We start from the raw sequence: 14572 nt of genomic DNA on the forward strand, positions 1-14572 counted from the left end.
AAGAAAAGGAGTCAAGAGTTGCCAGAAAGAAGTACGCTGAAAAAAGGCATGAAAAGCTTTCTAATAAGGGACTGGTGGTGATTCTAGTCCATTGTGACATAATTATGACACCTTTTGGCTTTCCTAGAACTTTCAAATCTGCCAAATCATACAGCCAGGCCATTCATCTATTGCAGAGATAAGAGGACTATCCTATGAGATGTTAAGGTTTCCAGTGGGGGTCAGGATGAACCTCTTAATTTTTTAATAGCCACAAGGAGTGCCTTTCTCCTCAGCAGGTCAGCACAATAACCCTTGCCATAAATTAATACAATCCAAGAAAAACATTTACTTTCTCAGAAAAACTCTCCCAGTGTTTCCTTTTACAATGCAAATGAGGACTACAAATGAAGATGAGACTGCCTACCACAGCATGGGCTCTTCTTGGGATGCTTTCTTACAACCAATGGCTCTGGTTGCAGACCCTTCCCCAGTCCTGACCTTCCTTAGAAGGTTCTGGAGCTCTCAGGGAGCCAAGTGGGTAGAAGGATAATGATACCCTTCAGTGTTCCCACACAAAAAGGGGCAAGTAACTGATAGTGGAAACCATGCAGGGCAAAAAACAGTTGCAGATCTTCATGAAAGCCTACCTGAAACTTCACCAAGAGATGTGCTCCCCTTTTAATATGCAATTGACTTTCAGTGTGGTCTTAGGTAGCATGGCACTTGTATTGCAAAGGTAAATCACCTGTAAACATTCTTCAATTCTTGTTCAAGGATCGCTGTCCTTTTGTATCCCTTCTCCTTTGATGGCTCTTTCTATGATTCAGTAGCTGAGATGTGCAAAGAAGCCAGTCTGGGGGAAGGAAACCTCACCAGCCTTTTGGAATCTTCGGATGTTCCAGTATGTCAAAAGTGCTCTCGAGGCACAGAGAAGAGCAGGAAAGTACCATGAATGAAAACTATAAGTTTTTTCCCCCTCTTTTAATAAGACCCCTATGCATTCCCATGTAGAGAAAATGACTGAGAAGAATCTCATTCTCCTCACTTTCCTTATTCTTGCCAGCAGGAAGTAACAGAAAAATAATTTTCAGCAAAACTATGAAGAAACACCACAGTGCAAACAGACCACCCTGCCAAACCCCAGCAGCAGTGCTGTGCAAAGACAAGGTAGCACTCCCTATTATTGTTCTACCAATGTGTGGTACTGCTCAGAAGCCTCTTCTCAACAGGAATGGTGGCAGTAGGTCCCATATGGCAAATCTTACCCTTTGGATCCATGTTTTCTAAACAGTGAATGGTCCCATTCAGGATACTTCATATTACATAACAAGATACTCTACTTTCTAACAGATAAATCAACACTCGCATGTTTGGAAGTGCTTAAGCTCTCCAGGCAAAAGCATAAGGTCCTTTTCCTACCAACAGACAAAAACAAGGCACTCTGATAAGCCCAGTATCAAGAACAGAACACGAAATGGGCACAAAATGCATTAATTTAAGGTCTCAAATAATTTTGGTATTTCACTGCAACTTAATCTTTGCACACATACACAGGAGGAGTGACTCATGACTGTGATGAAGCATTTAGTTCTTTAAGCCATTTGCTCACATACTGTCCACTACTAAGTTGAAGACACTTAAGTCAGAACTGTTTCCTGCCTGCAAAAGGTTTTACCTTGGCATCATCTACTTACAGAAGTACATCAACACTCCAACACATTCACACCTGTCTTCCAACACAAAATAAAAAAAAAATCCTTCTACATTTATCTTGCCCAGCTTCAAAATTTCAAGTTTGCTCAAACCCTCGGCACACAGCTGCCCTGCCCCAATGCTGTTTTGAGACAATGCTCTTAATGCCGAGGATCCTGAACACTGAGACAAAGGAAAAGCCTTAACAAACATCTAATAAAGACTTTAAAATGGAAGCTTAAATTTGTGTTATGAGGTCTAGCTATTTTCTTAATATTTTATATTTTAGATTTTATTTCTTAAGATTTTAGAAAAATTCCAGAGGCTTAAGACTCTCAGAGCAGGGTGATAATTCCTCCATAATTTACTAAAGCCTGCAGTTTTTATACTTCTGCTCTGTCAGCTTGTCATTAGACAGTGTAAAACATCAGACCAAGAAGAGGGAAATGTCAGGTAGAAGTGTGACAGACTCTCTGAACAGCATGAATGAAGTTCAACTACACAACGCAACCACAATGGAGTAAAACTCCAGTCACCCCGTACAAGTTCTCAAAATTAAATGAGACTATCCCTACAGTACAGATGTTTTACTCACAGCACTTCTTGCACAGAAATCCACAAAAGGGACTGACCAATGAATTAAAAAAAAATAAAAATTCAGCAGCTCCAAAGTCCAGGAAAGTTCAAAATTGTTTAGTTTATATACAAAAAAATCTCAGTTAATTCAAAAAGTTCAAGTGCAAGTGAACTTCTGATTAATATTAATCACAAACACCACCAGTTTACCATGCAAATATTTTAATTATTTAAATTGCTCTCTTCCGAGCATAAAGAGAAAGATGTACCACTCCATGGTGGTATTTCCTATGACAGTGACAAAGGACCACTTGCTTGTAATTTAAATATAATAAATTCCTGTTTTGTATAACTGAGGCTGATACCCACAGGATATTATTAACATTTCCCCTCCAGCATCTGGTCTAATAAAGAAACACAGAACAGCTTTGCTGTAGTACAAAAGTTTACAGAAAGTTCAACAATTTAATTAAAGACAATACAAAATATGTTGTCTGAATTCAAATAATTTATGTAAAAGTACATGCATGAGAAAATACTGGCAGGAAGATTTGGGTATCCCTATTATCAGATGCATGTTCTATGTTCCTAGAGATAACATACAGTCAAAAATACACTTATAATTAAAGTTACAATAGAAGACAGTATTTCAAACAATTTTGGGTCTACCAGCCCTCCAAGGCAAAAGAAATGCCTGTTAACACAGGACAAACTGATAGAATTTAAAAAAAAAAATAAAGCAATAATGAAGTCTCTGAACAAGCCTGCAATGTTTTGTTTTTCCTTTTATCAAGGAGGGAGAAGATAGCAGAAAATAAAGGGGACTCTGTCTTCTCAGGTTTTTAGTAAGCATGATCAGAGCATCAGGGATTACTTCCATGCATATACCCTGGAAAAACCCACTTTCCTTGTCAGAGACAGGGCTCAGATCAGGTACAGTTCCTCCCTTCCATACAAAGTAGTGCCATGTCCACACAAGTGTGGATCCTGCAGCCAAAGGGAACTGCCTGATTCTCAGGGGGGCAGCTTGGCCACAACAAGCACCTTCTCTGAGCCTCCAGCAGCACTACTAATCTTCAAACATCAGAAGTTATTCTTCACCTTTATCAAATCCTGAAACCCCAGAAGACACCTTCTTCATTTTGGTATCAGACTGCAACACCCAATATTTCTCAACATGTGTCACTTGCCCTCCACAATTTTGTGGTCAACTAAACAGTTTAACAAGACGACACATGATTAACTTCTTTCAAGATATTTTAGTTCATTGGTTCTCAATAAAAGCACTGGTTGCAGTACAGTAGTTTAACATACAGCAACAAAAGGTACTCAATTTACATGCACAAGCTATTTAACAATAGTACACGGTCTTTTCTACTTCCATTATAAAACAGATACTACTGTGACAGCTGGCACAATCTTCCAGTTGTTCTCATGAGCTGTAATAGAGTGATGAAAACAGTGTTCTGATAGTACAATGCCAAAGAACAGAGATTTGGCCACTGCTGGAAGATCCCAATCAAGGTGCCAGTATCGTAATGGGAAACAGTGTTGAAATAATTGTAAAACAGCAACAAAAGAAGCTACGCAAAGCTATTGCTTTGACCTGTACTTCAGTTTAAGAAAAATGTGAAAAATACACACAGCCTTGTATAAAAACAAAAGTGCATGCAGAGGCAGAAAAGTTAGAAGTTTAAGGCAAGACAAATGTCTGGATGAGTTAAAAAACCTCTGAACACCGAAGTACTGTAAACCAGGAGCAATGTGTTGGTGAAAGAATGCATAATTGCTTTTCTGGATTGTTTTTGTAGGTTGGGGTTTTTTGGTTTGGGGTTTTTTTTTTTTTTTTTTTTTTTGTTCTGTCAGAGCTGTGGGGTTTGTTGCTGTTGTAGTTGTTATTTTATTTAATTTTATTTTAATAAAACTTCCACCTTTGAAGTACAAGCCGAAACTCCTCTGCATTTGTGCTTGATGCCTGGCTGAGCTTTCATTCTGTTTTACAGCTTGGTCCAGATTTGCAAGGGTTAATGTGCAAAGTACAGCACATACTATTAGGACTACTCACTCCAAGCTTTCAACATCTGCTTTTCAAGAAACAGATACAGGTGTCACCTTCATTAAAGTCAGTTTCAGTATTGCTGTTAAAGGCCTTCTAGAAATCAGACCAGAGAAGTCAGATTTATAACAATGAGATAAGCAATAAGCTTTGTAAAACACACACATGTAATAAGATAACACACAATATTATACAATAAGACTTTTCCTACAGCAAATAAAAATCATCAGGGAATTTATGTTTTTTTTTAAACATTTCCTTCTAGGTTTCAGAAGTCCTAGCAATTCCAGCAATAAAACTTTCGAAGTGCCCTGGCTGTGCCACTTCTTAGTGGCTTTTTCAAATGGTATTCAAACAAGTAAGCAACCTTCTCCTCTAAGGGACAATTAGCAGTTTAGCATTATGCTATTGGCAAGTAAGATCCTGAAATATTATGAATATTCAATAGTTGTCATAATTTTATTCATAACCATATAAAAAAAGCACAGTTACATGATACTGCACTGTTAAGTCTATTAATACGCCAAGTAAAAACGCAAAAATAAAAGTAAAAAAAAGTAAAAAGGCCTGAATTCTCCTATTTTTGTTGCTTGTTTTTTTTTAACTAATTGTCTCAGAGAAAAAAAAAGGTAGCAAAGGCTTAATCTTAAACACATGGGTATTATCATCATATCAGGTCCTCTAATCCAGACTGAGGGTACACTTAACATTTCAACTGAACCATCCATTACAAACTTGCAATGCCAGCATTCATTCATACCCTGAACTGTTCCCTGGCCTCATCTACCCAATCAACTATTCACACCTTATTTTAAGCAGATCAGTTGAAAAAGTTGGTTGTGGTTTTGAAACAGTTGGTCTGAATTCTTTAATACCATACTCAAAACAGAGGAAGACAAATTTAAGGAAATTTCAACTCAGTTCTCAAAACACAGTTTAGAAATGGAAAAGCAGCATGAATATGGAAGTTCAGAAGGTGTTAAAACATCACTTTAAATACAGACTTGGTAGAGAGCCTACACTGGAAACACTTACCTTGTCAAAGCATCAACATGATCATCTCAGAAGACAATTCAGAAACAAGTCAGAATTGTGAAAAAAATGAAACTGTACTGCTAAAGATCACTGAAATGTCTAATCTAAGGCAGTGCAACATGATGGCTAGTGAGGGGCAACCAGTCACCTTGCAAAGTGAGGGACTTCAAATTACTCATCACTGACCTTCTTAATAATCTGCACTGAAGGACCTGATGAATACCAGTGATAATTCTGTCATGCAATTACAACTGTTAAGCAACTCAAGGGTGATACTGTAATCCATGGAGGATTATTGAAGTAATAATCCATTAAAGAATAAATTCAAAGGGGAAAGTGGTAAACATCTTGCCATAAGTGAAAACACTTCAAAAATTTACAATTAAATAAAAAGTTAGATGATATCTTATAAAAATAAGTACTGAACACAACAAGGCCACAATAAATTAGTGTTTCCATAAAACGACATGCTGAAGGTTTTGTTCCCAAGTCTATACATTTTTTTACTGTCTGTTAATTCCTAAATATTGACAGCATAATTGAATAATTGAGGTACAGTAGTTTACATTTGTATATGTCTCGTAAAAAGATTATTATTTTTCTTCCAGTTTTTCTTCCTCCTCGCCAAAGAACAACAAAGGAAACATTCCTAAAATGCAGCCAATGGTCACTCCAATAGCTTTACCCTAAAGAAAGGGGGGAAAAAAATTAAGTTTTTCACTGATCAGTTGTTACTCATTTCCCTTGTACCGCCACAACCAGGAACACACCCCCCCTTGTTCTAGTTTTCAGCTGCGAGTCACATTTTTCTTAGCATACAGACTAGAAAGACATAGACAGTCTATGAGAGAGAGACAGATATGACAAGGTTAGAAACAGTGCTTACTATAATAAAAGACAATTCTGGAGAAGGAGGAGGTCATGAATGATCATGAAGAGCTGCACAAGTGGTAAGGGAGGAAACAGACATTCAAAGGATTAGCAGAATGGCCAGAAGACAGAAAAGGGAAAAAAAAACCCAAAACAACAAACCACCAAACAACACCTACACACATTTAGGTGCAATTATAAATGCATCTGCTTGTATCTGGTACTGCAAATCATCAAAGGAATGAGTGGCTCCTTGCAAACATGATGGCTTTCAAAGGCACAAGGCAAAACCAAGAAAAACTGGAAAACATTTCAGTTGACCTGAATGTATGAGTCAAAAGGAAAGGAAATAAAGTAAGACAAGCAGCCTCCATATCAATAGCAGTAGGTGGAGAGTGTTGAAAAACTTAAGACAGCAGGTAAAAAAGAAAAAATGCTACCATACAGGCAAAAGTGCACAAAAGCCTTTCCACAGAAAAGGAATATAAACAAACTGAGTGCAATGACAGCATTTTGCCACAGGCTCAGCTTTTACTGAGAAGACTCAGCTATGGGGCAGCCCCCATATGGGGGGTTGACAACATGTCAACTCTTCACTGCTCTGAGCTTTAATCTATTACTGCTAAAATCTGACTTTTTCTACTGTAACTTTTCCTCAGTAAGTGCTATTTCTCTTCCCTTAAATAGGCAAAAGTATTTTTCCCAATGAAGGTTCATTCTGGCAAAGGGAAGTATCTGGGTCTTTTTACTCAGTTTCTGATAATTTGTTTCTTAAATCATTGCTCTCACTGCTGAAGTGGGATCACTTCAAATGTTTAAATGTTTTGTAAGCAATCACCCTGAAAATGCCTCTGCAAGATGAGTGTCCTGTAACTGTAAACACAGGCAGTGAATATTACTCAAATGCTAAAAGTTTGGTCAGAGAAAAGCTAATTTCATACCCAAGCTAAATATAGAATATTAGAAATTAGTACATACCAGCACAGGTATGTGAATAGCAAGCACTTAATGTATAGGAGTAAACTATAGGAGTAAACATATATCCACTACTAAGGGATCATAACTTCCAAGTAAATTATCACCAAAGCCAGCACTCAACCCAGGCACAGCATAGACAAAGCCAGTGCAGAGACTATCATGTAACTTAGGGATTGCTGCATACAAAAAAAAAAAATCTCAAGCTCAAAAAAATCCAATCTCTTGATTCTCTCTGACATGGGCTCAAGACTAAACCCTCTGGAGAACATGCACAATGTTGGTGGTCAATAAGTAAGAAATGGAAAAAGTAACAAAAAGCATTTACCAGCTAGTTTAAACACAAAAGGCTCCACACCAGCAGTGCTGTCCACAGGATACTCACCAAGTGTGCACTGAGACGGGTCTGCCACATGTCAGCTTGTTTGGGTGTCAGGTCAGGGATTGACAGACCCAGTCGTGAAGCCAAAGCCTCTACATAACCTGCAAGACTGGAACAACACCAAAAAAAAAAAAAATATATATATATATATTTTGAACCTCACATTATCTTCTAGTGAGGGTTTTTAAATACTTGAACTTAAAAACAAGAGCTTTTCCTTCAGCATACCAATCAAGTGATTGAGAGAAAACTATGGGAAGGAGTTCTGACTTCTAAAGGCCACATTTTGCAATGTAAGTTAATTATCTCACTGATTTAATAGACAGTATTCCCAAAAAAACTTCATGCAGTACAACACAACTGGTGTGAATGTTAATGTGGTTTTGCAGAGCTTTTTAAGTAACCTTTACTGGCGTAAAGGTCACACACAGACTAGTTAGTGGCAAGCCTTGTAATTTGCAGAAAACAAGACAGAGGGAAAGTGGGTAAAACAGGCATAACAAACAGCTTTACTTTCAGCAGTTATGCAGAAATCTCCTTTAAAATCTAAAATAAGCTGTATCTGTTTTAATCAGAAATAGGCATGCCTAGATCTGAAGACATTGCCGAGATACTGTTTCTGCTAAGGAGAAGGAAATCTCTTCAGATCTGGAGATAACCTGAGAAGGTATATTAGGCAGAGCTACATAATATTACAAAATAAAAATATTTTTCCACTTTGCCTCCCAGTGAATGCACTTAATATTCTTAACACAAGTTCATACGTACCCCAGTCCAGCTAAATCTGAAACAAGGTTTCCCAAAGCTGCAGCTGGAGGAAGAGGAAAGAGAAAAAGGTATTATTTTAGCTATGAACAAAGCCAACCCACTCCCACCCTCCAGTGACCCTCGCTTACTCTCCATTTATATAGAATTAAACACTAGAGCTAAGTTCCTTATATTTTAGTGTTTTTATTCTGGCCTTATTACACTTTAATAACAGCAGCAGACTAGAATTAGTAAGAGGTGCAACTGTTTTTCTCAATTTACACAGAGAAAACTTGACAAATATAAAAAGACTACACTAACACCTGGAAATCAACATAACTTTTGAGATCAGAGTTAAGAACAGCTATGCATGGCTGTCAGCTCCATGCAGCTAATGCTGGACACAAAGAAAGGTCCTCCAGTGGCTGAAGAGGCACAGGAGCACTGGAAATAGAAGGAGCTGTCACTCAGGTTTGCAGATTTGATAAATATGTCAATATATCCATGAACTGTGTCAATTTAAGAAGAAATACTATACACAAGAGAACAGTTACACACCAAATACGTGATTTCACAGCAGACCTTACTAAGATAAGCTTCTTTATGACTGTGTCACATTGAACCAAGGCCTGCAAATTTCCAAATCTTTAACTTGCTCTGCTGTGACATTTTCAGTTAAGCTCTCCCTCCTTGTGCTTTCGAGCAATGCTGCACCTGCAGCTGGTGGATCCAGGAGCACCCTCTGACAACTACAGAAGCACCAAAGCTGTTGAGCAGAGGTTATCAGTTTTTGCCTGGTGTAGGAGCAGGGTGGCTGCTTGGCCTTCCTGTGCTATCTCACCAACGCATGGGAGCCACCAAGAACTGCAGTAAAATGACACCAACACTGATCTCCACTTATCACTGCAAGCAAACAGCAACATATATCCACGTACATTGATGCTGGGCCCTGGGCAGTTTAGAGCAGTTCCATTACAGAAATGTAAATACACTTTCCAAACTGACCCAGGATTTGAATTATTAGGTTGAAATCAACAACAAGTATTTCAAAAGCTCTTTGAAGTTCCATTTCTGCAAATGGAATATGACCTTGCTTCACCCAGAGGTTGTTTCTTTATTAGAAAAGGCAGCTGCAAGACTGAGGAAAAGCCATTTCCAGCCCTGTGTGCTACTTTCAGCCTAAAATTTAGGAATGTGCCATATTAGTCCAAATGTGTTGCAATTTTAATACTTGCCTGCCATAGTTGAAATTCCTAAGACAACTCCAATTGACAATTCTATTTGGGTTCCCTGAAAAATAAACAGTTTTCTCATTATTTGAGGGATTTGGAGTTAAAATAAATTATATTGATACAATTGACAGAAGTATTGTTTATTGCTTGTCTACATTAAAAGTGAAAGGCTAAATGGACATTTCTTCTATTGGATCACAGAGATCCTATCTTCCTGGCATATATATTTCCCTCCAAGGCAAGGGCCTACTTCTGAAAGTCTTTTAATATTTCATACTCTTGTAGGAGGCAGCTGGAGGAGAAACCTGCAACCCCTATCCCTGTATACCATCTTCCCCACTGCAATTCTTAGCTGAATGCACAGCTCTGAACAAAAACTTCTACAAATACCAAGCAAACAAATAAAACACAATATCACAGCTTCTTATGTTTTCAGCTGAAGAAACAAAACCACAGGGTCTGCATTATGAAACACCAGTACATGGTCGAAAGATGACAGACAATGTGCATGAACTAAAACGAGACACGTTCCAGTTGGATACAGCAAAACATTTTCTATCGTGAGGACAGCTGAGCTTTGGAAGAGGTTGCTCAGACAGTCTGCCCTTGGACTTCTCAAGTCCCTCAGGATAAAACCAGAAACAATTTGGTCTCATCCTACAGCTGGTTCTGCTTGGAGCAGGAGGTTAGACTAGAGACCTTGAGAAGGCCCTGAGCAGGGGGACTTTCTAGACTAGATCTCACAGACCATTCTATTCTGTTCTCTTGAAAAATATGCATCTTACAGACTTGATTAAGAAATTAAACAGTGAACTTACCGCAGCAATCATAATTGCGTTATCCAAAAATCCAAACCCTACAAAAGGTAATGCATTGTGGAAGAACACTAAAAGAAATAAGTAATAAAGAAAAAATAAATATTTATAAGAGAGTTCACTAGTGCACAGGAACAACTGAAATGTCTAATACTGGTTTTAAGAGAAACAAAGGCAAAATACATAAAATTCCCTTCCTCCTGGTCTTTTGCTGCTGGTAGGTGTGGTAAAACCCTTTGCTACATAGAAATGTTACTAATGGCCTGTGAAGAACCAGCCAAACTGCTTACTTTGCAAATTTGTACGATTTCAGGTGGAAGCCACTTAAGCCTACTGGTGCATAAGAGAAATACCTAAAACTATTACATAAAGTCTGGTACTATTTACAGACCTTACAGCTATATTGCAGTATCACTGAAGATCACCAAACTGTCTCCCCAGACCTCTTGCATTCTTCTCCTCCTTGAAATCAAGGCCATTTATCTGCAAGTCCCTCACTATTCCTGTGCAAGAGCTCCATCTTCTTCAGAAATCCCTAAAATTTCGTAATTTAAAAGCACTGTCTGGAGCTAGACAATTCTTATCAAAACTCCTTCAGCCAATTCTGCAAATGCTAAGGTGTTTTTCACTAGTGTCTCACGTACTATTAATTATCTCATAATTTCAACCAAAACTTCTGTATCTTGATTTTGTTTATGCACTATGCTCAGTGCAAGTTAGACTTGTAGCTTCTCCTTAATACACTGCTTAAGAAACCAAGTTCCACCTTCTGTGTCACACATTTTCTTCCTTTTTACTTCTCAAACACATTAAATCCTTTCTGAAAATATTTTCTGTTGCAGAAGCTTGGAACATGCTGGTCTGAGTAATTTCTAAGAATGAGTACAGTGCTACTGTATCATTCCTTTTAGTCCTGCTTCATTTTCCCTCTCAGTTTTTAGCCTGTAAGCTTTTGATGGGTGTGGGATTCAATTTGCACAGCATTGCCTCCAGCTGAGTTTCAAGGACACAGACTACATGACAAAAATACAGCTGAAAGTTGAAAATGTTCATTTTTTTAACATTTAAAATGCAGCAGATATTCAGTTAGGATTTGGTTGGAGTTTGGGGTTTTTTTCCAGTTCATGTTGGACTATAATTCCTACATTTTATAAACATAAAGAGATGAAAATCTAGGAAGAGGGATGAAGGAAGAGTGCATGAACCTCACAGTCATGTGAAAAGAAACTGGTACCAGTGCCTTTTGGGTTTCCTTTCTGCAGACAGTATGAATCCATGACCACACAAAAAACCAAAGCCACATTCAAGATCTTTCATGCATAGGTACTAGAAGGTGAATGGACATCTGTAACTACTATGTGAGAATATGCCTGTCTTCTAAACTGCACAGATAAAAGACTAGAGCACAAAACATATCAAACTTTCCAATTATTTTTAAGCTATCAAAGGACAATCCCACCATAACATAAATAACAAAGAAAAGCACACAGATATGACCACTATTTTCAAAATGTGTGTACTGGAGCTAATCTGGGACCTCAAATTCTTAAGTGAAATGGACGGAATTTTAGAATTAATGGAGTAAACAGAACCCTGGGACAAAGGAGGGGAACCAAATTAGAAAAGAATGTAGACACTTAGAAAAGGAAAATGTTTGCCTAAATAAATTTGCTCACTGCAGAGTACAAAACCACAAAATAGGCTAATTTGGAAACTAAATCAGAATTTGAATCATGGTCTTATAAATACACAATCTGTTTCCAATTTCTCTGAAATTTTATACCACTTCCCAGTCCTTTTAAAACACAAAACCTCCACAAGGCACTGCAGCACCAACACTGCTTGGCTTAGAAATACAATGTTTGCTGCTGGCTTTGAACAGCGTGCTCTCATTTGGGCTTTCTGTCCTACTTTCACTAAGTGTTGCACATTCTCCAGCCGAGGTGTTATGAAACAAAGGCAGCAGGGTGAGTGTTGGTGCTTTGGTTTTCTTTTACTCCATACAACAGAGATGAGGACAGACCAGCACTTGTGGAACAAAGGCGAAGCCAATTCAAAGAGAGACTGCACAAATACTGAGCCACATTCAACAAACATTCTTCTTTTACCATGTCTCAGTTGTCCTGGAGATGGTGGTGCAACCTCCAACTTCTCTAGAGAAGTCAAAATGAAATGAGAAAGTTAGCTGTTTCATCACAAATTCAGTTTATTATCAAGTCCTTACCAAATTACTAGCAGGCAAAAAAAGGCAGTAATGTTATTTAACAGCTTTCAAATAGGAAAGAAGAATACTTCACACATACATTTTTATTATTTTTACAAATGATAACATGGTATTAAAAGCCAAAAAAATCTTAGAATATTATAAGCTTACGCTAGTACAAGTGATTATGGAACCTAACAGCATACTTCAAAGCAGTCCAACAGCCATCTTCATTTGAAAATTACAAAACCACACTAAAATTTGGAATATCAAGTATATTAGAGACATTTGTGTGTTATTTTTTTAGAGGTCCTCTAAATATGCAGCAGACAACCTTCTTTCCCCCAGAGAGTCTGCAAAACAAATCCTGTCATTTATATTCTCACAAAAGGCATCATTTCACAGCAATATAAGAACAAAAGAAAAATAGTGATCACTGATTTTGGTAACAGCAGACTAAGTTTGGTCATTTGGTGCATGTTTCAGGTATCCTGGACTCAAATCACTATGAGTTAGCAAGGACCAGGACATCACTCCTGAACCTGACAGAGTACTTTCTCTACAGGAAACCAATGCAGTTGTGATCAGAGATGCTGTGCAGAATGCAGCAGCAAGTCACTCATTTAACAGCAGCAAGAAAAAAAAAAAACTAGCTACTTTTTTTGGTTTCTCTTGTGTATTTTTTATGCAGATATTGAGCATAACACCTCCTTTTTAAAACAGGAAAAAATCATTCCCCCAGTACATTCCAATATAATGAACCCTGAGGTTTTGACAAGTTGCTTCCATACTTCTGTTGAGGTAACTTCTACAGACAAAGGTTAAAAATAGCAAAACATGGAACCTACAACACTCAAGTATTCAAATTTTACTTAGGGCAGCCACGTACATGGAAAGACAATGCTGCAAACACAGACTGTGATTAATTTTAGCCTATGTCTGAGCACTGCAGACTAGAATAAGTATTCCTGCATCCAAGTCACTGTTATATTCAAAGCTGTTGTAAGAAGAAATGAAAATACTCACTTAAAGTACCTTTGAGGAATAAAAGTTAGATCATAATACCAGTATTCAGCCAACCAGGACACTGACTTCCAAAATAATTTCACTAACTGAAGGTCTTCAACAACTTTCAAGCTCAAGCAGTTACTGAAGAGAAGCTTCCTCCCAATATAAACTCTACCTAAACTCTACAAACACCAGATGTACTTACCATGCAAATGGGACAAGTATAGCCCAAATACTACAGAAATAAAGATTATTTTGCTCTTCCCTAGAAAATGCCAAGGAATTCACAGATTCAAAGCTCAGGCTGGAAAAGGAACATGGTAAACAGGGGGGGCCCTGTGAGAGTCAATCTTCTGAAGCCTCAAGTATCAACAGCAAGAGAACATCAGATCAAAATTTTCAGTTTGTGTTCAGGAAGGCTGGGATTGGGGATGGGACCCATTTTCATCCGGTCTCCTTTTGTTCTCACAGGTTAGGTAAATCTTTTTCAGAAGCCTAGACAAAGAACCAGTATTGCCCTTTGGGCAGCTTTTCTCAGAGACAGTAAATTTCCACAACACTGGGGAAAATCAGAGCCACCTGGAAACAAAGAGATTAGCTGAGGCCAGTGTTTCCACAAGCTCCAGATGCCCTGAGGGTGGTGAGGCAACCTAAGCCAACACCGACCATTCCTGATGAAGCTTCCCTAAGCTGATCTGCTCCATCCTGCTGAATGGCAGAGAGAATAAAAACCCCAAACCCGAACACAAGCACAGGAGGTCACAGAGCGCTGCCATCCATGGCTTTCTGTTCTGATGGGAAGCTCTCACACCACCCGCTGTGGTTCCTGGGCTTCCTGTGGCACTGCCACTGAAACCGCCGCTGCTGCAGAGCCCATCCAGGTTTTAGATCTAGGTCTCCATATAAAGGATTTCGTGATAAGAAACTCTAACACAAACAGATTTCCAGGAAACGCTCTACCTCTGAGGGAGACATATTTTCATAGTTTTCCCTGATTAT

At 38.3% G+C, this 14572-nt stretch overlaps 1 protein-coding gene across 2 annotated transcripts in view; it reads right to left on the reverse strand.

Annotated features, from left to right (window-relative positions):
• Positions 1-2328: 2328 nt before the first annotated feature.
• The window catches only part of TMEM65 (transmembrane protein 65), a 30914-nt gene continuing 18670 nt past the window's right edge, over positions 2329-14572 (reverse strand). For both annotated transcript variants that reach the window (XM_062491602.1, XM_062491592.1), the window contains 6 exons: positions 12471-12515; positions 10366-10433; positions 9551-9605; positions 8337-8379; positions 7572-7677; positions 2329-6027 (listed from right to left, as the gene is read on the reverse strand). In XM_062491602.1, coding sequence (XP_062347586.1) covers positions 5935-6027; positions 7572-7677; positions 8337-8379; positions 9551-9605; positions 10366-10433; positions 12471-12515 — 410 coding nt within the window. In that variant the 3' untranslated portion in view covers positions 2329-5934. The remainder of the gene's footprint in view (positions 6028-7571; positions 7678-8336; positions 8380-9550; positions 9606-10365; positions 10434-12470; positions 12516-14572) is intronic.

The sequence above is a fragment of the Cinclus cinclus genome, chromosome 1 (assembly GCF_963662255.1).
Source record: "Cinclus cinclus chromosome 1, bCinCin1.1, whole genome shotgun sequence".
Taxonomy (NCBI): domain Eukaryota; kingdom Metazoa; phylum Chordata; class Aves; order Passeriformes; family Cinclidae; genus Cinclus; species Cinclus cinclus.